This window comes from Budorcas taxicolor, chromosome 1 (genome assembly GCF_023091745.1).
Source record: "Budorcas taxicolor isolate Tak-1 chromosome 1, Takin1.1, whole genome shotgun sequence".
NCBI classification, from domain to species: domain Eukaryota; kingdom Metazoa; phylum Chordata; class Mammalia; order Artiodactyla; family Bovidae; genus Budorcas; species Budorcas taxicolor.
In genome coordinates, this window is record NC_068910.1 from 85,938,780 (window position 1) to 85,956,760 (window position 17,981).

The 17,981-nt window shown below is 34.9% G+C and overlaps 1 protein-coding gene across 1 annotated transcript in view; it reads right to left on the reverse strand.

Annotated features, from left to right (window-relative positions):
- The window catches only part of USP25 (ubiquitin specific peptidase 25), a 165,575-nt gene that overhangs the window by 87,284 nt on the left and 60,310 nt on the right, over positions 1-17,981 (reverse strand). Inside the window, exons 5-6 of the mRNA XM_052650201.1 lie at positions 17,776-17,938; positions 9,489-9,575 (exon numbers count right to left, since the gene is read on the reverse strand). Coding sequence (XP_052506161.1) covers positions 9,489-9,575; positions 17,776-17,938 — 250 coding nt within the window. The remainder of the gene's footprint in view (positions 1-9,488; positions 9,576-17,775; positions 17,939-17,981) is intronic.

Below are 17,981 nucleotides of genomic sequence, written 5' to 3' on the forward strand. Positions count from 1 at the left end.
AAAGACAAGAATATCTGTATATCCTCCACAACTTTTTGCTACACAAAACAAGCATTCAATTCTTCCTGGTTGATTAAACCAAATACTCCATATGGAACAAAACCCATCGAATTATCATAAATAATTCATTTTAAAGTAAGAAGAAAATGTTTTTGAAAGATCATAATTCACCTGTCTTAGTGAAACATGATAACAAATCAGACAAGTAGTTGTTACTATGGTTAGCTCTTGAAATAAAAATTTTAACAAAGCTTATATACACCATTTAAATATTAGAAAAAACTTTCAAGTTTGCAGTTTTGTAGGCATGTGTATTTGTGTACAGTTGATGCCCAGTATAATCAATTAACACAGAAACAGCTGCTCTCAAAATGCATCAAAAAAGGAGTCTTAAGAAACAGATGTAAGGAAACAAAACTGATTTCAAGTATTTATCTGATTTAAGAACTACAAATCCACTACAGCAATCAGAAAGTACATAGTCTAACATAAAAATGCTAAGTTTTAAAAAACATTTTAAAAAACATGGATTTTATTTAAGCATAATAAATTCTATCATCTATGATAAAGAATAAATGCAAAAGTTTTAAATAAGATAAAAAACGAATTCATAATTATTCTGTGGTACTTACTATTTCACAACAAGGGTTTCAAGACTATAAATACTAACCATTTTAATCCACAAAGTAATTTTCAGAAATACCCTTAGTTGCTTGTGCTCAATCTCTTCACTTATTACCATACCTACAGCAAAAATAGCTTGAGACATTCCTTGCCAAGTAACAAGGACGAAAAAAAAAATGACCTTTGAAAATTAAGTGAAATTCTGCTAAGAAGTAAATGTGAAAAATTAAATACACTAATAAAACATTCTTTGCTCTTGGCCAATTCCTGTGGCTAGAAAAATCTTGAAATTTCAAAAGACAAAATTAGTGAATGCTGTTAAGATTAGCCACTATATGCGCCTAAATTATGAAAATACCACCACATATAGGAACTATTCAAACATGATTCTTAATCTTTTTTTTTAACAGATTTACCAAGATATAACTGATGTACAATATACTGTATATTAGTGTACAATTTTACAAGCTTCACATATGTATACATCCATGACTGTATCACCATAATCAGCACCTGCATATCATCCCCAACACTTTCTTCATCCCTCCCTAATCATTCCCAAGCAACCATGGTTACTCTGTGTTTTCCAGAGATTTATATACTTCAAAATTATACCCCATGTACTCATTTTACTCTGCTTTCCTGCAATCGGCATAATTATTTTGACCTTCACTCGTATGTACAATACATTCTGTTTTATTGCTGAGTGGGATCCCACTGTGTGGGCAGAACACAACTTATTTATACATTAACCTGTTCCAGCTGCTGCAGATATTATTGGATGTGGCTTTGTGCGGACATATGCTCTCATTCCTTTTGAGTCAAGAACCGCAAGGAATTGGTGAGGCTATATGGAACATGTTTTTAAGAAACAAACAATTTTCCAAAGGCACTACATATGCCAGTGAATATGTAAAATTTATAGGGAAAATCAAGGGATATCGAACAGCCATAGCAGTTTTACATGTATGTAATATTTTACATATTCAGTGGTAGTGGAGAGTTCTAGATCCACATTCTAGATTCACATTCACACTTGGATATGGACCATATTTTTTAACTTTAGTTCTCCTAGTGGCATCTCTAGTTAAAATTTTCATTAGTCCTAATTTAGACCAGTAACATCAAGCATCTTTTAATGTTATTTTCAATCTGTTTATCTTCTTTGGTGTTGCAATCTGTTGAGGTAAGTTATTTGTCTTACTACTGAATTGTACAAATTCTGTATATATTTTACATACAATTCCTTTTTGTGACACATGCTTTGTTATTATATTCTCCCAATCTGTGGTGTGCCTTCTTCATCTGCATGAATTTTTCAAAAACAAACTTTTCATTTTGATGAAGTCCTATTTATTAGTTTCCTTGTTTATTTTTGTGCCAGTTTGTTGCAGTACTTAAAAAATCTTTTCTTAACTCAGAACCCTAAAATTTTCTGCTTTATCCATGAATTTTTATAGTTTCAGTTGTTTTAGGTCTATAGTTATTTTTTTTTTTTCACATATAACGTCTTGTAGAGCCTGAAAAGTATTTTTCTTCCTATGACATCATTAGTTCAAAAGATTTTCCTTTGTTCACTGCATTTTTTTGGCAACTTTGATTAAAACCAATTGCCCCTATGTGTATGTTATATTTCTGCATACTCTATTCTCTTCCAATGATCTATATGACTATCTTTTCACCAATAACATAGTGTCTTGATCACTGTAGCCTGATAATTCCTCCAACACTGCCTTTCCTTTCAAAACTGCTATGGCTATTTCATATCCCTTGATTTTCCATATAAACTTTACAATCTGTCAACTCCTATGAAAAAGCCAGCCAAAATTATAACTGTATTGCACTGATTCCATAAGCTGGGGACAATTGATATCCTAACAATACTTACTCAGCTGATTCATAAACATAGTATATATCTCTACTTCTTTAATTTTTCCCAGTGATCTTCTGTAGTTTTCTGTATCTTTTATCTACTTTCCCTCTAATATTCCATCTTTTATGCTCTTCAGTCAGTTCAGTTGCTCAGTCGTGTCTGACTCTTTGCGACCCCATAAATCGCAGCACGCCAGGCCTCCCTGTCCATCACCAACTCCCGGAGTTCACTCAAACTCATGTCCATCGAGTCAGTGATGCCATCCAGCCATCTCATCTTCTGTCATCCCCTTTTCCTCCTACCCTCAATCCCTCCCAGCATCAGAGTCTTTTCCAATGAGTCAACTCTTTGCATGAGGTGGCCAAAGTATTGGGTTTCAGCTTTAGCCATCAGTCCTTCCAAAGAACACCCAGGGCTGATCTCATTTAGAATGGACTGGTTGGATCTCCGTGCAGTCCAAGGGACTCTCAAGAGTCTTCTCCAACACCACAGTTCAAAAGCATCAATTCTTCGGTGCTCAGCTTTCTTCACAGTCCAACTCTCACATCCATACATGACTACTGGAAAAACCATAGCCTTAAATAGACGGAACTTGGTTGGCAAAGTAATGTCTCTGCTTTTCAATATGCTATCTAGGATGGTCATAACTTTTCTTCCAAGGAGTAAGCATCTTTTACTTTCATGGCTGCAATCACCATCTGCAGTGATTTTGGGAGCCCCTAAAAGTAAAGTCTGACACTGTTTCTACTGATTCCCCATCTATTTCCCATGAAGTGATGGGACCAGATGCCATGATCTTTGTTTTCTGAATGTTGAACTTTAACCCAACTTTTTCACTATCTGCTTTCACTTTCATCAAGAGGCTTTTTAGTTCCCTCTTCACTTTCTGCCATAAGGGTGGTGTCATCTGCATATCTGAGGTTATTGATATTTCTTCCAGCAATCTTGATTCCAGCTTGTGCTTCCTCCAGCCCAGTGTTTCTCATGATGTACTCTGCATAGAAGTTAAATAAGCAGGGTGACAATATATAGCCTTGACATACTCCTTTACCTATTTGGAACCAGTCTGTTGTTCCATGTCCAGTTCTAACTGTTGCTTCCTGACCTGCATATAGGTTTCTCAAGAGGCAGGTCAGGTGGTCTGGTATTCCCATCTCTTTCAGAATTTTCCACAGTTTATTGTGATGCACACAGTCAAAACGCTTTGGCATAGTCAATAAAGCAGAAATAGATGTTTTTCTGGAACTCTCTTGCCTTTTTGATGATCCAGCGGATGTTGGCAATTTGATTTCTGGTTCCTCTACCTTTTCTAAAACCACCTTGAACATCTGGAAGTTCATGGTTCACAGATTGCTAGAGCTTGGCTAGGAGAATTTTGAGCATTATTTTACTAGTGTGAGATGAGTGCAATTGGGCAGTAGTTCGAACATTCTTTGGCATTGCCTTTCTTACATAATCATTTTTTAATTTATACTTCCAATTGTGTGTTGCTGGTACTGAGAAATATAATTTATTTTTAAAATAATTTAGTTATTCATTTTTGGCTGTGCTGGGGCTCTGTTGCTGCATGGACTTTTCTCTAGTTGTGGCGAGCGGGGCTACTCTCCAGTTGCAGTGCACGGGTTCTAGGGCATGTAAGCTCAGTAGTTGAGGCACTCGGGCTTTGTTACTCTGCAGCATATGGGATCCTCCCAGATCAGAGATTGAACCCATGTCTCCTGCATTGGCAGGCAGATTCTTTACCACAGTGCCACCAGGGAAGCCTCTAAAATTGATTTTTTCACGTTTGCCTCGTACCATGTAACACTGCTAGATGATCTGACCCCTTGATTCTAGCACCTATATTTTGGTAGAGTACTTAGGATTTTCTAAATAGACAATCAGGCATATACACCAAAAGACAGCTTTGTTTCTTTCTTTCCAATTTGCCTGCTTATTTCTTTTTCTTGCCATATAGCACTGGTTGAGATCACTAATGTTTAATAAAAAAGTGGTGAGGCCTGACAACCTTGTTTGTCCCTGACCTTTGAAGAAAAGGATTGTCTTTCACCATTAAGTATTATAAATATTTGCAGGTTTCCCATAAATGAGCTCCATCAAGTTAAAAAGGTTTCTTTCTAAATCCTAGCTACTCAGAGAGATTTTGCCATAAATAGATACTAGCTTTTATCAGATCCTTTTTCTTCATCTACTGGGCTAGTCTTATGGCTTTTCTTGTCTAAATTGTTACTATGATGAATTATATTCATTTCTGAATACTAAACCAATCTTTCAGTCCTGGACAAATCCCACTTTGTCAATGAGGTATTGTCCTTTACATATATTGCATCATTCAACTTGCCCCAATTCTGACAATTTTTCCTTCTTTTATTCATAAGGAATATTGATCTGAGGTTTCTTTACTTGAAATATATATTTCTACTTTTGGTTTCAGTGTAATGTTGGTCTCACAGGGTAAATTTGCAAGTTTTATTTCTTCAATTTTCTGAGAAAACTTGTAGAGAACTGGTATTATTTCTTCCTTAAATGTGTGGTATAACTCACCAATAAACTTTATTGCTATTGATTTTATTTTTTGTGCATAAGTTCGAAACTAAAAAATTAATTTCTTTAATATAGAAATACACAGCTTATCTTTTCATCAGTTATATTCAATAGCCTTTGGCTTTCAAAATATTTGTCTGTTGTTTATAACATTTCACTATTCTCTTTTACTGTCTGCAGAATATGCAGTGATGTGCGCCTCTTTCATTTATTTTGGTTATTTGTTTCTTCTCTCTTCTTGCTCAGTCTACCTAGAAGTTTATCAGTTTTACCAATGTTCTTAAGAAGTAGCTTGTGATTCCATTAATTTTTCTCTATTGTTTCCCTGATGTCTATTTCATAGATTCATGCTCTTATCTTTATTTCCTTTCTTCTGCTTTCAAATTATTGATCTTTTTTTCTAATTTTCTGACATAATCTAATGCCACTAATTTGAAACTCTGTTTTCTAATAAGGCATTTAGTTCATATATTTTCCATTAACCACTGCTTTTAGCTACATCTATCTAATTTTGATACATCATTTTAATTTTTAGTCAGTTCAGAACACCCTGAAATTTCCATTTTGATTTGTTCATTGTTCCTGGGGTTATTTAGAACTGTAAATAATTTCCAAATACTGTGGAGATTTTCCCGATATCTTTATGTTGTTGATTTCTAACTTAACTTCATTGCAGTTGGAAAACATAATCCGTATGCCTTGAATCCTTAAAAATTTGCTAAAACTTGTAAACCCAGCTTCTGTTATACCTTCATGGCTAAAGACAAAAATTTCAGAATGCCTCTTTTTATTTTAAAATTCAAAACTCCCTCAGATATTTGCTCAATAATATATTTATGGTATTAACCCCAAATCATTTCCTTCTCATATGCTTCTCACTTCTGAGTAGAGAGAATATTGTTTATTTGACAACAGTCCCCCTAAATCAAGGCTTTAAATAATATAACCTTATGATTAATAAGGTTATTAATTATATGGTGATTACCTCTAAATATTATAAGCTTATGCCTCTTTGTCAACATTTAATATATGCTTTCCCATCAGTTCATGGCTCTTTAAGCCAAGAGATTATGTGTGGGAATGGGGAAGGATGAGATGTTTACAGTGAGAATCTATCTTTAAATTTCTAATAATCTCCCAATTCTCCTAGACATTAAGATTACAAATAGCACAAATAAATATGGATGTATAAAATTAGTTTCAACCTCTAGAACCAATAAACAAGTCTATTCAAATGCAAATTGATTTCAAAGACTTCATTACATTCTATCAATCAACAGACATATAATGCTTGCTGTAATTTTAAATTGCTAATAAAAAAAAATACCCTGCTTAATAATGTATGCAAATACATCTCTGTGATTTAATCGAAGTGAATCCTTAGTATTCACTGCTACTTAGACTTTTCAGACTCAGTGTAGCAGTAAACACTAGATAAGTTTGCTATAAATTTATTATTAAATAATAAGTGACTAAGGTTACACTGACATCTTTTTGAAACCTGTGCCTTTTATCACTTCAATTGAATTAACTGTAACACTAATCAGTGGCTACCTCTAAATCTCATGTTAGCTTCAAAGTTGTCAAGTTACAGTATGTACTGCTGTCATCATGTGAAATTAAAGAAATATCTCATTTGTAGAACAATCTTTTATAAAACTGCATGGTATTCTTGTTGAGTGATTTTTTCCAATGGCAGTAATTATTATTAAAATTATTTTAATTTCTTAAACTAAAGGGATACCTAGACATGCAGACCCTTTCATTAAGAGAAATTTCCTTATAAAGGTGTCAAAAGATTGGATTCATACATTTCTCTAGTATTCAGCTAAACATTCTCATGACCCCAAACGCTTGCACATAGGCATTGATATCACGATTGTTTTCAAGCAAGATTATAAAACGAAGTAAATCTTATTCAATTATTTATAGAATAAAAGAAAGCTAAACTCTACCTAAAATCCAGGAACACAAAACAGGCTAAGATACATGTAGGGGGAAAAAAAGATACTTATGAACATCTAACTGCCATTGGAGAAGGCAATGACACCCCACTCCAATACTCTTGCCTGGAAAATCCCATGGATGGAGGAGCCTGGTAGGCTGCAGTCCATGGGGTCGCTAACAGTCGGACACGACTGAGCGACTTCACTTTCAATCTTCACTTTCATGCATTGGAGAAGGAAATGGCACCCCGCTCCAGTGTTCTTGCCTGGAGAATCCCAGGGACGGGGGAGCCTGGTGGGCTGCCGTCTATGGGGTTGCACAGAGTTGGACACGACTGAAGCGACTTAGCAGCAGCAGCAGCAACTGCAAGTAATAATTCTAAATAATCATGTAAATTATAAATATACTTTAAGCAAAACATCAAAAGAAAGAACTAATCAAATCATTAACAGAGGGAGGCAATAGTCCAAAAAGTAAAAACTGTAATGACTGAAAGGGGTTTGCTTAATTTCTCTGGAAGTATAAGTAGTTGGTCAGGTGATCTTAATTCCCTTCTGAAAATGGTTTTCAGTTAGTCTGACACTTTATGGCTAAAGATTACAGCCCAAAAAGCTGGTTAAAAATCAAATTATATTCCCTTCAGCTTCACATTTATAATGTTTGCAGGAAAAATTGTTTTCAAAATGATAGACTAAAAACAAAATATAATAATGTATTATTACAACAAACAAAAGATGACACAAAGTTCAACACTTTACTGAAACCTAAAACTTCTCACTTCTTTGTCTTTGTCTTTATGGCTACTTTATGATAAGATCATTAAGTCTTACAGTCAAGCATATCATCTCCATAATTAATCTTTTTCATTAAGTATGAATTTCTGAATGTGAATCAGTCCTATCTTTTGAAAAGCTAGCAATAGCTGACACTTGGTGCTATTGAGAGAGTTAATTCTTAGGTAGGTTGATAAGGAGTCTGGGCTCTCAAGGAGGCAACACGGACAAAATGGTTTTTTCTACATTGCTTGGTTTTAGTAACTTTCTTTACACAATAAAACAATTTATCTTACTCAACAGTATGTTTTTCCTTAAGCTCTGTACTAATGATTATATAACAATGTATCTTGCTCAAGGATATGTTTCCTCTTTTTAACAAGAACCTTCTGACTAATTTGCTACATGTTTTGTGGGAATGGGTCTGGTAAAACCTTTCTTTTGTTACTTCTAATCTTGTTAATTTAAGATGTTTGTTGTGGGAGTGAAGCTGGTAAAAGTATATAAGGCCTGGATAAGACTAGCAAGTGAGGCACTCTCTGTCCCCCTTCTGATGTCTATGTCAGAAGCATTCTCTGTCCTTTTTCACTGTAAAAAAACTTCTGCCACACAAAAGCTCTGAGTGATCAAGCTTGGTCCCCAGTCCCAAACCTAAATCTTCTTCAGGACAACTTTAACTGTAAGCTACCACTATGTACCAGGTACTTCTAAGCCCTTTATGTTTTGTCATCTAATTCTCACAGAAACTCTATAAAACAATTGCTGTCATTATTTTCGATTTTCAGATAAAAAAGTGAAAGAAAGTGAAGTCGCTCAGTCGTGTCTGACTCTTTGCGACCCCATGGATTGCAGCCTAAGAGGTTCCTCTGTTCATGGGATTTTCCAGGCGAGAATACTGGAGTGGGTTGCAATTTCCTTCTCCAGGAGACCTTCCCGACCTGGGGATCAAACCTGGGTCTCCCTCCCACATTGCAGACAGACGCTTTATCATCTGAGCAGTAACTAGATCAAGTAACTAGCTCTAGGTCCAGAACCTGGGAAATGTGGCTCTGACCTCTGTGCTCTCTGTCACGTTACACTGCTTAACAATATTAGAAATTGTAGATTCACACTGCAAAAACAGGGCAAAGCTAACCTTTTAAAGAGTTTGTCTACAGAAATAAATGAAAAATGTTTGATTTCCACACAGTTTCTGAGGAGGAAAGACCCTGAATTATAAATGGCAGCCTATTACTCTGACATTCTAAAAAAGAAGAAAAAAGCAATTACCAAAATGAAATAAAAAAATTAGCCTATTACTGACACACATGTGTAGAAAAAATCATATTTACAATATACTGACCAAGAATCAAATCTGAAGCAGTGTCAAATTTGAATGTCAACCTGTTACTGTTGTAGTTGAGATTAACAGGTTGACATTCAAATTTGACACTGCTTCAGATTTGATTTCACAAATATCCCAAAAGCAAATTTTCCCCCATGGCTCAGTGGGTAAGAATCCACCTTTAATGCGAGAGACACAGGAGATGTGGGTTGCACCCCTGGGTTGGGACGATCCTTTAGAATAGGAAATGGCAACCGACTCCTGGAAAATTCTATGGACAGAGGAGCCGGGCAGGCTGTGGTCCACAGAGTTGCAAAGGGTCGGGAACGACTAGGCACATGGCATGGCACCAAAAGCAAACACCAAAGAGTACACTCGACTTAAAAATCTTTCATAATTTTACCTTTTGGTTTCGGGGTAAATCTTGAACATTTGATGGAGGCTTGTAATTCAGAACTAATCTTCTGAATTCCAAAAGATTGAATAATGACTGAAAAAGAACAACAATTTAAGATAACCAAAGGGAAAATTCTATTAACAGAACTATAAAAATATGACTAGTCTGAGAGATTCATTTTATATACAGAATATTTCCCACCAGCACAAGAAGGCCTATTTTCTCCCTGAGAAAAAGTTACACTTCTTTTATTTTGACATATTCTTGATCATTAACAATATTTATTGTACTGCAAAGCAGAAAATCACACTTGGACAACTCAAAAAATATAATATGTATTATTAAAAGTTTTCTATGTGCCTAAGCAGTTTCCTCAAAATTAAATGTATACAAATGCAAACTCAAGAACTTTTTCAACATGTTATATACAATATGAGTCTTTTAGAGGTATCAATTCTACAAAAATACAGTATGAATAAATCTATAGGCCAGATGCTAGGTTATAGAGACTCAAAGAAATTATCTATTATCACTAATGGTCAAGGAGACATAGCTTAGGAAGGAAACAATATTTAATTAAAACAACACCAATGTCACCCAAAAATACAGTAATACTGATCACATGGAGTATAAAGATAGCATATGGAAAGATGCTCATGGAAAAGTTTACTGGAGCTACCCTTTTAAACTATAGCTTGCAATCCATTAATCTCAATAAACATTAACTCTAAAAATAAAATGTAATGGAAAATATCAGAACATGTCATAAAGAGTAAATATACCAGAATACTATTTTTAAAATTTTCATTGGTGAAATTCTCATACCTAGGTATGTGTAAAGTGTTTTACAATGTAAAATGTATTCCTTTCTGTGAGTCATAGTTTATGAAGTTCGAAAATCATTGTACAGGAGGCGATGATGCATTAAAATCTTAGTAAAAGATGGGCTAGCCAACTTGCTAGGAAATAAACATAGCATCATAAACCAATAAGAAAACAAAAAATTGTTTAGTATTGGATGTGGGGAAAACTGGTCCACTATAAATAGAGTCAGATACAGATATATATAGATGCAAATCAAAGACCTACATATGAAAGGTAAAACCATAAAACTGATAATTGTGACCTGAAGTATTTCTTTAGTAAACAATATGAACATATTCATTTACTCATTCTTTTAACAAATATTTATGGAGCACCCACTACATGCCAGACACAAGGAAGACAGGCAACAGAGAATAAAACATACCAAGTCATCTCTACCTTTAATACTACCTTGTGATTGCAAGTTAAAACAATGAGAGTAGATGTTCTAAACTAGAAAGAATGTAATACAATAATAGACCAAAAATCAGAAACTTAAGAAGCATTTAAAAGCCAAAGAAGAGGTATAAAACAAAGTATGAATAGCAATAGAAGCGGCGAGTCTGAGGGCACAGGAGAAACAGGAGTAGAGAAAGCTGTCAAACATAGCTGTGCATCAGAGTAACAGCAGAGCTTCAAAAATGTTTATGTCCGGAATTTCTCAACAAAGATATAAAGTACCAGACATTCTGAAGTATATCAATTAATCACTGGCAAATTCATGAAGGAGAAGATTAGTAAAGGTTGGAGGTTGCCACATCCAAAGAAGGTAAGGGCAGGAAAATAATCTTTATATTTAGCAGCTGGGAAGTTGCCTTTCCAATAAAATGGTAGGATAGCAGCAATGAGTCCTAAAGAAATGGGATAAAAGTAGAGGTTAAAGTATGGACTGTTCTTACAAGGGGTTTATATAGGAAAAAGAATGACAGAATCTAGAGCAGCTCAATCCACTTCTATGCTCTGAGCTCCCACTGAAAAATATTTTTTTCTTCTTTTTGAACACCCTTTAGATTTCCCCTGGCGTGGGTCTTCTGGTAACAAATTATTTCAGGTTCTGCTAAGCTCAAAATTGTGGGGGTTTTCAAGACTTTCACTAGTTATGTAATTTGAGATGGCCAGTTATCTTTTCCCAGCACGTTAAAGATAGCCTTTCTGTTGAGAAGCCAACTGTCAGTGTTATTTTTGCTCCTTTATTGAAGCAATATATCTTTTTCCAATTGGCTACTTTTAGGGTTTTCTCGGTCTTGAGTCTTTTCTATTTTACTATGATGTGATTTTGTGCAGTATTTTTTTATGTTCACACTACTTGGTTCCTGTTGCCTCCCGAATCTGTGGCTTGATTTCTTTCACCAGGTTCAGAGTATTCTTCATCATCTCTCACCAAGTTCAGAGTATTCTTTGTCATCTCTTCTACTGTTTTTAACCTATTTCCTTTTTAGTTTCCCTCTGGAACCACAAATAAATTGTGTTAGTACAGTTTATTCCATGTCCAAAATATCTCTTCTATGCTCTCATCTGTATTTCATGGCTTTAGTGTGAAAACGTTCCTCAGACAAACTGTCTAGTTGACTAATTCTCTGGTCATGCTGTGTATCCTTCAGTTGGGTTTAATATGCTGCAAAATTCATCCACTGATATCCTAACAATTTATGATATTTTTCAGCTCTAAAATTTCTTTTTTTATAGTTTTTAGTTTTCTATCAAAAATTCTCAACTATGCTTCTACTTCCTTAAGTATATTAGTAGTTATATAACAAACCATTCAATTTTAAGTTGTCCCTACATAGTTGTATTTCTAATTATGCATTATTTTCTCTTAATTTGGGAACATGTCTTATTTTCTGATATGACCAATTATGAATGATTGAGTGCTAGACATTGCATGTAAAAAACTGGAGAAAGTTCAAAGTATAAGATATCTTCCACCAAAATTTACATTTCCTTCTGGCAGGCAGCAGGACTAAAACATTTGTAATCCTATATTACCTTGATCCAATCAATTATGAGATGATCTTAAGCTGGGATTCACAAGTTATAAAGCCTGGCCTCTTCTCAATTCTCAGTTAATACCTTTAGAAGTCAACTGAAAATCTCAGGTGTTTCCCAGGCTTTCAAGCTTGTGTGAAACTTTGCTTAGCTTCCAGCCAATCAGCAGCCACTTTTGAAATTGCCTCAAAGATCAGTTCAGTTCATTCACTCAGTCATGTCGGACTCTTTCAGACTCCATGGACTGCAGCATGTCAGGCTTCCCTGTCCATCACCAATTCATGGAGTTTACTCAAACTCATATTCATTAAGTCGGTGTTGCCATCCAACCATCTTATCCTCTGTTGTCCCCTTCTCCTTCCACCTTCCATCTTTCCCAGCATCAGAGTCCTTTTCCAATGAGTCATTTCTTTGCACGAGGTGGTCAAAGTACTGGAGTTACAGCGTTAGCAGCAGTCCTTCCAATGTATTCAGGACTGATTTCCTTTAGGATGGACTGGTTGGATCTCCTTGCAGTCCAAGGGACCCTTCAAGAGTCTTCTCTAACACCACAGTCCAAAAGTATCAATTCTTTGGCGCTCAGATTTCTTTATAGTCCAACTCTCACATCCACACATGACTACTGGAAAACCCATAGCTTTGACTAGAAGGGCCTTTGTTGGCAAAGTAATATTTCTGCTTTTTAATATGCTGTCTACGTTGGTCATAGTTTTTCTCTTTTTTTAATTTAATTTAATTTTATTATTATTTTTTAAAGTTTATTTTTACTTTATTTTACTTTACAATACTGTATTGGTTTTGCCATACATTGACATGGATCTGCCACAGGTTTATACGGGCTCCCAATCTTTTCTTCCAAGGAGTAAGTGTCTTTTAATTTCATGGCTGCAGTCACCATCTGCAGTGATTTTGGACCCCCCAAAAATAAAGTCTCTCACTGTTTCCATTGTTTCCCCATCTATTTGCCATGAAGTGATGGGACCAGATGCCATGAGCTTAGTTTTCTGAATGTTGAGCTTTACGCCAACTTTTTCACTCTCCTCTTTCACTTTCATCAAGAGGCTCTTCAGTTCTACTTTGCTTTCTGCCATAAGTATGGTGTCATCTGCATATCAATGGTTATTGATATTTCTCCCAGCAATCTTGATTCCAGCTTGTGCTTCATCCAGTTCAACAATTCTCATGATGCACTCTGCATATAAGTTAAGTAAGCAGGGTGACAATATATATATAGCCTTGACGTATTCCTTTTCCGATTTGGAACCAGTCTATTGTTCCATGTCCAGTTCTAACTGTTGCTTCTTGACTTGCATACAGATTTCTAAGGAGGCAGGTCAGGTGATCTGGTATTCCCATCTCTAAGAATTTTCCACAGTTTGTTGTGATCCACACAGTCAAAGGCTTTGGTGTAGTCAATAAAGCAGAAGTAGATGTTTTCTCAAAGATAAAACAGCCCAAAATGTGACGCTTACTCTCTGAATATCCTGTTCTCTCAAAGTGTAGCCTCAAAATTCCTCAATGCTTTAGGGCTTATGATGCCTTCAAAACGATGGTTTCATTTTTGGTTTTAGACTCCAGCAATATATGACCAAGTGGATGGCTGAAAAGAACTGAATATGCTATTACCCAAAGCAGAATTTATGACCATGTATTATCACAACAAATAACAAGAACTCATTTTAAGTCCCAATCTATACTCTTGATAGGGCATAGTTGTATTGGTCAACATATTTCTTCAAAAGGGGTGGGAAAGTCACTACTTTCTTCAAAAGTACATATTTCTTCAAAACACATATTTCTTCAAAAACACTACATATTTCTCCAAAAGGGGTGGGAATCGTCACTACTGTCTCAATTACATTTGTGAGTCATACACATTGAAAACAAGTATCCTTTTATTGAGCTCAAAGCCAATATATGAATTATGAAATCTGTGAAGAATTTGGCTAAACTCGTGGAGGGTGACAGTTTAAACACATAATTTATGGAAAACAAAAAAAGGGATGACAAGAGAGCAGAAGGAGATATAAACTTTCTATGATGAAAGAGACTATGGAAAACCAACATAAATTCTCCTTGGTGGATTATTAATATTTAAAAATGAAATAGTAACAGATGAGTTTCAAAGTGTGAGAAAAACAGAGTGGCCTGATTAAAAGATGAAAGTTTGTATACAGAGCAAGTAAATCCCTATGGCCTTCCCAGACGGAGAGGCATTAGACAACTACTCTCTTCTTCTGTGGAATATAGGAAAATCTATAGACTTCGGATATAACTGAACTTAACTGACTCAGGATCATAAACCTTATCATCCAACCCACAACTCTTCTGAGGAGGAAAAAGGGCTCTACAATGAATTAATAAGTGCTGACGCATCTACAATAGGAATAAACTGGGACTGTACCAGGCAAATCGAGAAGCAGAAGCACCTTACTTCTGAGCACCTCAGAGGATTTCAGATGGAATGGTGCTAAGGGTCATGAGAACTCATGAATTACTTGAACTTAACACCCCAAACTAGAGAAAGGAATAGAGAAGAAAAAGCAGTCCTAAGCAGTACCATCTACATAAAAGTTGCTTTTGAACAGGATGAAAATAATCCTGACTAGTTAAGTGGTTGATACCCAATCTAAAGACAGTCAGGCTAATATTGTTAGCATCCAAAAGATTATGTAAGCCACTCTCTGCACAATTTCTTTTTGCTAACAATCTCTTCCTGATATTCTGTGCCTCTTCCAAAATACTCAGGTCTCAGTACCTAAAGGAACAAGTATAACAAAGCTGTACCTTCTGTAGCTTACCCCCCATTACCTACTCTGAAATTAGAGGTTTATAATTCCTGTAAACTATAATCAGTAGAAATACTTTTAAAGAAGAGAATTCCCAATTGTTTCACACTAGTCTTGCCAACTAAGTAAATTCCATCCCTGAGAAAATTTTTGTAACTGAAACTTTACAGTGCATTTATGTCACAATTTGAACAAGTTCCAACTTGCTTTAAAAAAAAAATTATAAAACTCCCAACACTAATACAGATTTCCTACCCAAAGTTCCTTTCATAAGTGAAAAGTTCCATTTATTATGATAAACATATTTTAGATGTCTGTTGAATTAAGTAAATGTCAAGGAACGAAAAAATAAAATATTTCAATTACCAGAAGCAAAAATTAAAAGCTACTTAAAATGGTTTCCCTTTGGGCTTCCCTGGTGGCTCAGAGGTTAAAGCATCTGCCTGAAATGTGGGAGACCCGGGTTCGATCCCCAGGTTGGGAAGATCCTCTTGAGAAGGAAATGGCAACCCACTCCAGTACTCTTGCCTGGAGAATCCCATGGAGGGAGGAGCCTGGTGGGCTACAATCCATGGGATCACAAAGAGTCAGACACGACTGAGCGACTTCACTTTACTTTACTTTAAAGTGGTTTAAGAGATTTTAAAGTTACATTCAAAAACAAAACAGTCATCACTAGACAAATTTTTTTTTCCCATCCACAGTTTCCTAAACTGAAGCTTACTGTTTTTCTACATTCCCAAAAGACAGTATCCTATTACTTCATTAGAAGCCAAAATTTTCAAGGTTATCTGTTATTTCTTCTAGATGTTTAAAGCACCTATTCTAAATAACAAATACTGATTCTCTGTGAGCACTTTCTTACTTCTTACAGTTTTCTAAGAGAAGCTAATGAGCCTCGTTACTGGGTATAATAGTGTAAAGGTAACATCCAAATACTGGCAGCAAAACATACTCATAAGCACTCAGATCACAGCCTTAAAATTGTGTTTCACATTTTAAAGTGATAACTAAATTATGAAATTTAAACAATGAAATGCAAAAGAATTTACTAGTGGTGCAAGTATTAAGATAGCAAATAAAATTTGAGATATTGGTAGCATGTAAGTGGATAATTAATGCACACTCAAGACCAAAAGCAAAAGTATTATTACAAATTCATGTTAATTCCAAGTATTCCCTAATATTTTAATAGCCTGGAAAACAAATAACATATTGTGTTATTAATTGGTGTGTACCATAGTTGAATAAAAAGTGAAGCACGAAACTAGAAAACCAAAGAAAATCAAATTGTATAATACTATTTGCCAGAAGCAAAAAGACAGAAAAGAGCTGGAAATTATAACACTGAAGTAGAAAAAAAAAAAAAATCACCTAGAGAACACAATTAATAAATAGAAAAATTTAATAACCTTTTAGTTGCTTTAATATCATATGAAAGTTAATACTGTATTCAGGTTGGAAATGGACAAAATGAAGAGGTATTTTGAATGTAAAAGAATGTAAATTAGAAAACATCTATTGATTTAAAAAGACTCATCAGAAACACTAAATGAGCTACAGTTTAGCTATGTTAGGAAATTAAGCACAAATATTAATTTTCCTAAAGAGTAATTAAAATTAAGAGCATATTATTATTCATAGATTGTTTTACTTAAGGAGACTGTTTAAGGTTTCAAAATTTGAAAAATAACATTACCAATGTCTGAGAATACTAAAGAATTATGACAACAGTCATATCACGTAAGAGTTAAAAAAAATAGTCCAAATTAAGAAGATGGTTTTCTATGCATACAAATATTTTTAATTTTAGAATAAGAAGCTCAATAAATAATTCCAAGTTAGAAAGAAAATGTTATTCTTAATTTATTTTTATTCTTTCATTTTCACATATGTATTGAGAATTATTTGTCAATCTATTTCCTCCTGAAATAAAATGTCTTTTATTAAAAAAAGTACTTAAATGACTATAATTATTGAATGACATTTTCTATTATATATAAATAAATCTGATCTGACTCACACACACACAAAAAAAATCACCAGTCTTGGTTTCATATCTTTGTTATGAAGTGAAGTGTTAGTCACTCAGTCATGTCTGACTCTTTGTGACACCATGGACTGTAGCACACCAGACTCCTCTATTTGAGGAATTTTCCAGGCAAGAACACTCGAGTGGGTAGCCATTCCCTTCTCCAAGGGATCTTCCCAACCCAGGGATCAAACCTAGGTCTCTTGAACTGCAGGCAGATTTTTTGTTTTTTGTTTTTTTGTTTTTACCACCATCTGAGCCACCAGGGAAGCCCCATCTTGGTTATATCCTTTCCTAAATTTGCAGGGATTTATATACAAAAATATTTTCTTTTCACTCTGACAACAATTCCCAACAACAGAGAAGGAGGAGAAATTAATTCTGAATAAGGCATTGGCAGTGTTTTATCGGGAAAAGTCCATACTGGGAATGAAGAACAAAGTGGAGTGGGGAATACTGCAATCGCCAAAATATGTTAGTAGAAAGGCATATTAAAACCTTGTTCGCAGTGTGTGTGTCTGTGTGTGTATGTATATATATAACAACTAAAAAGAAACACAACTCGAACCCACTTTTCACTGCTGCCAGGCCCACTAGATAAGATCTGCATAAAGATTCTTACCTGAATAACAGCACTAAACCAGCAAGTATTGCCAACATTCTTTAGTCCAACAGGAGCTTTGTCCTGCCTTTTTCTATCGTAAGGGTTTCGAGAATCTCTCCAAACTTCAGTAGGTGTCCTCTTCAAACATTCTTTATTTTCCGCTATGCTGGCCTCAAGAACTCTTAAATGATGGGTAGAAAATGATGGTGAAAAAATACAGCATT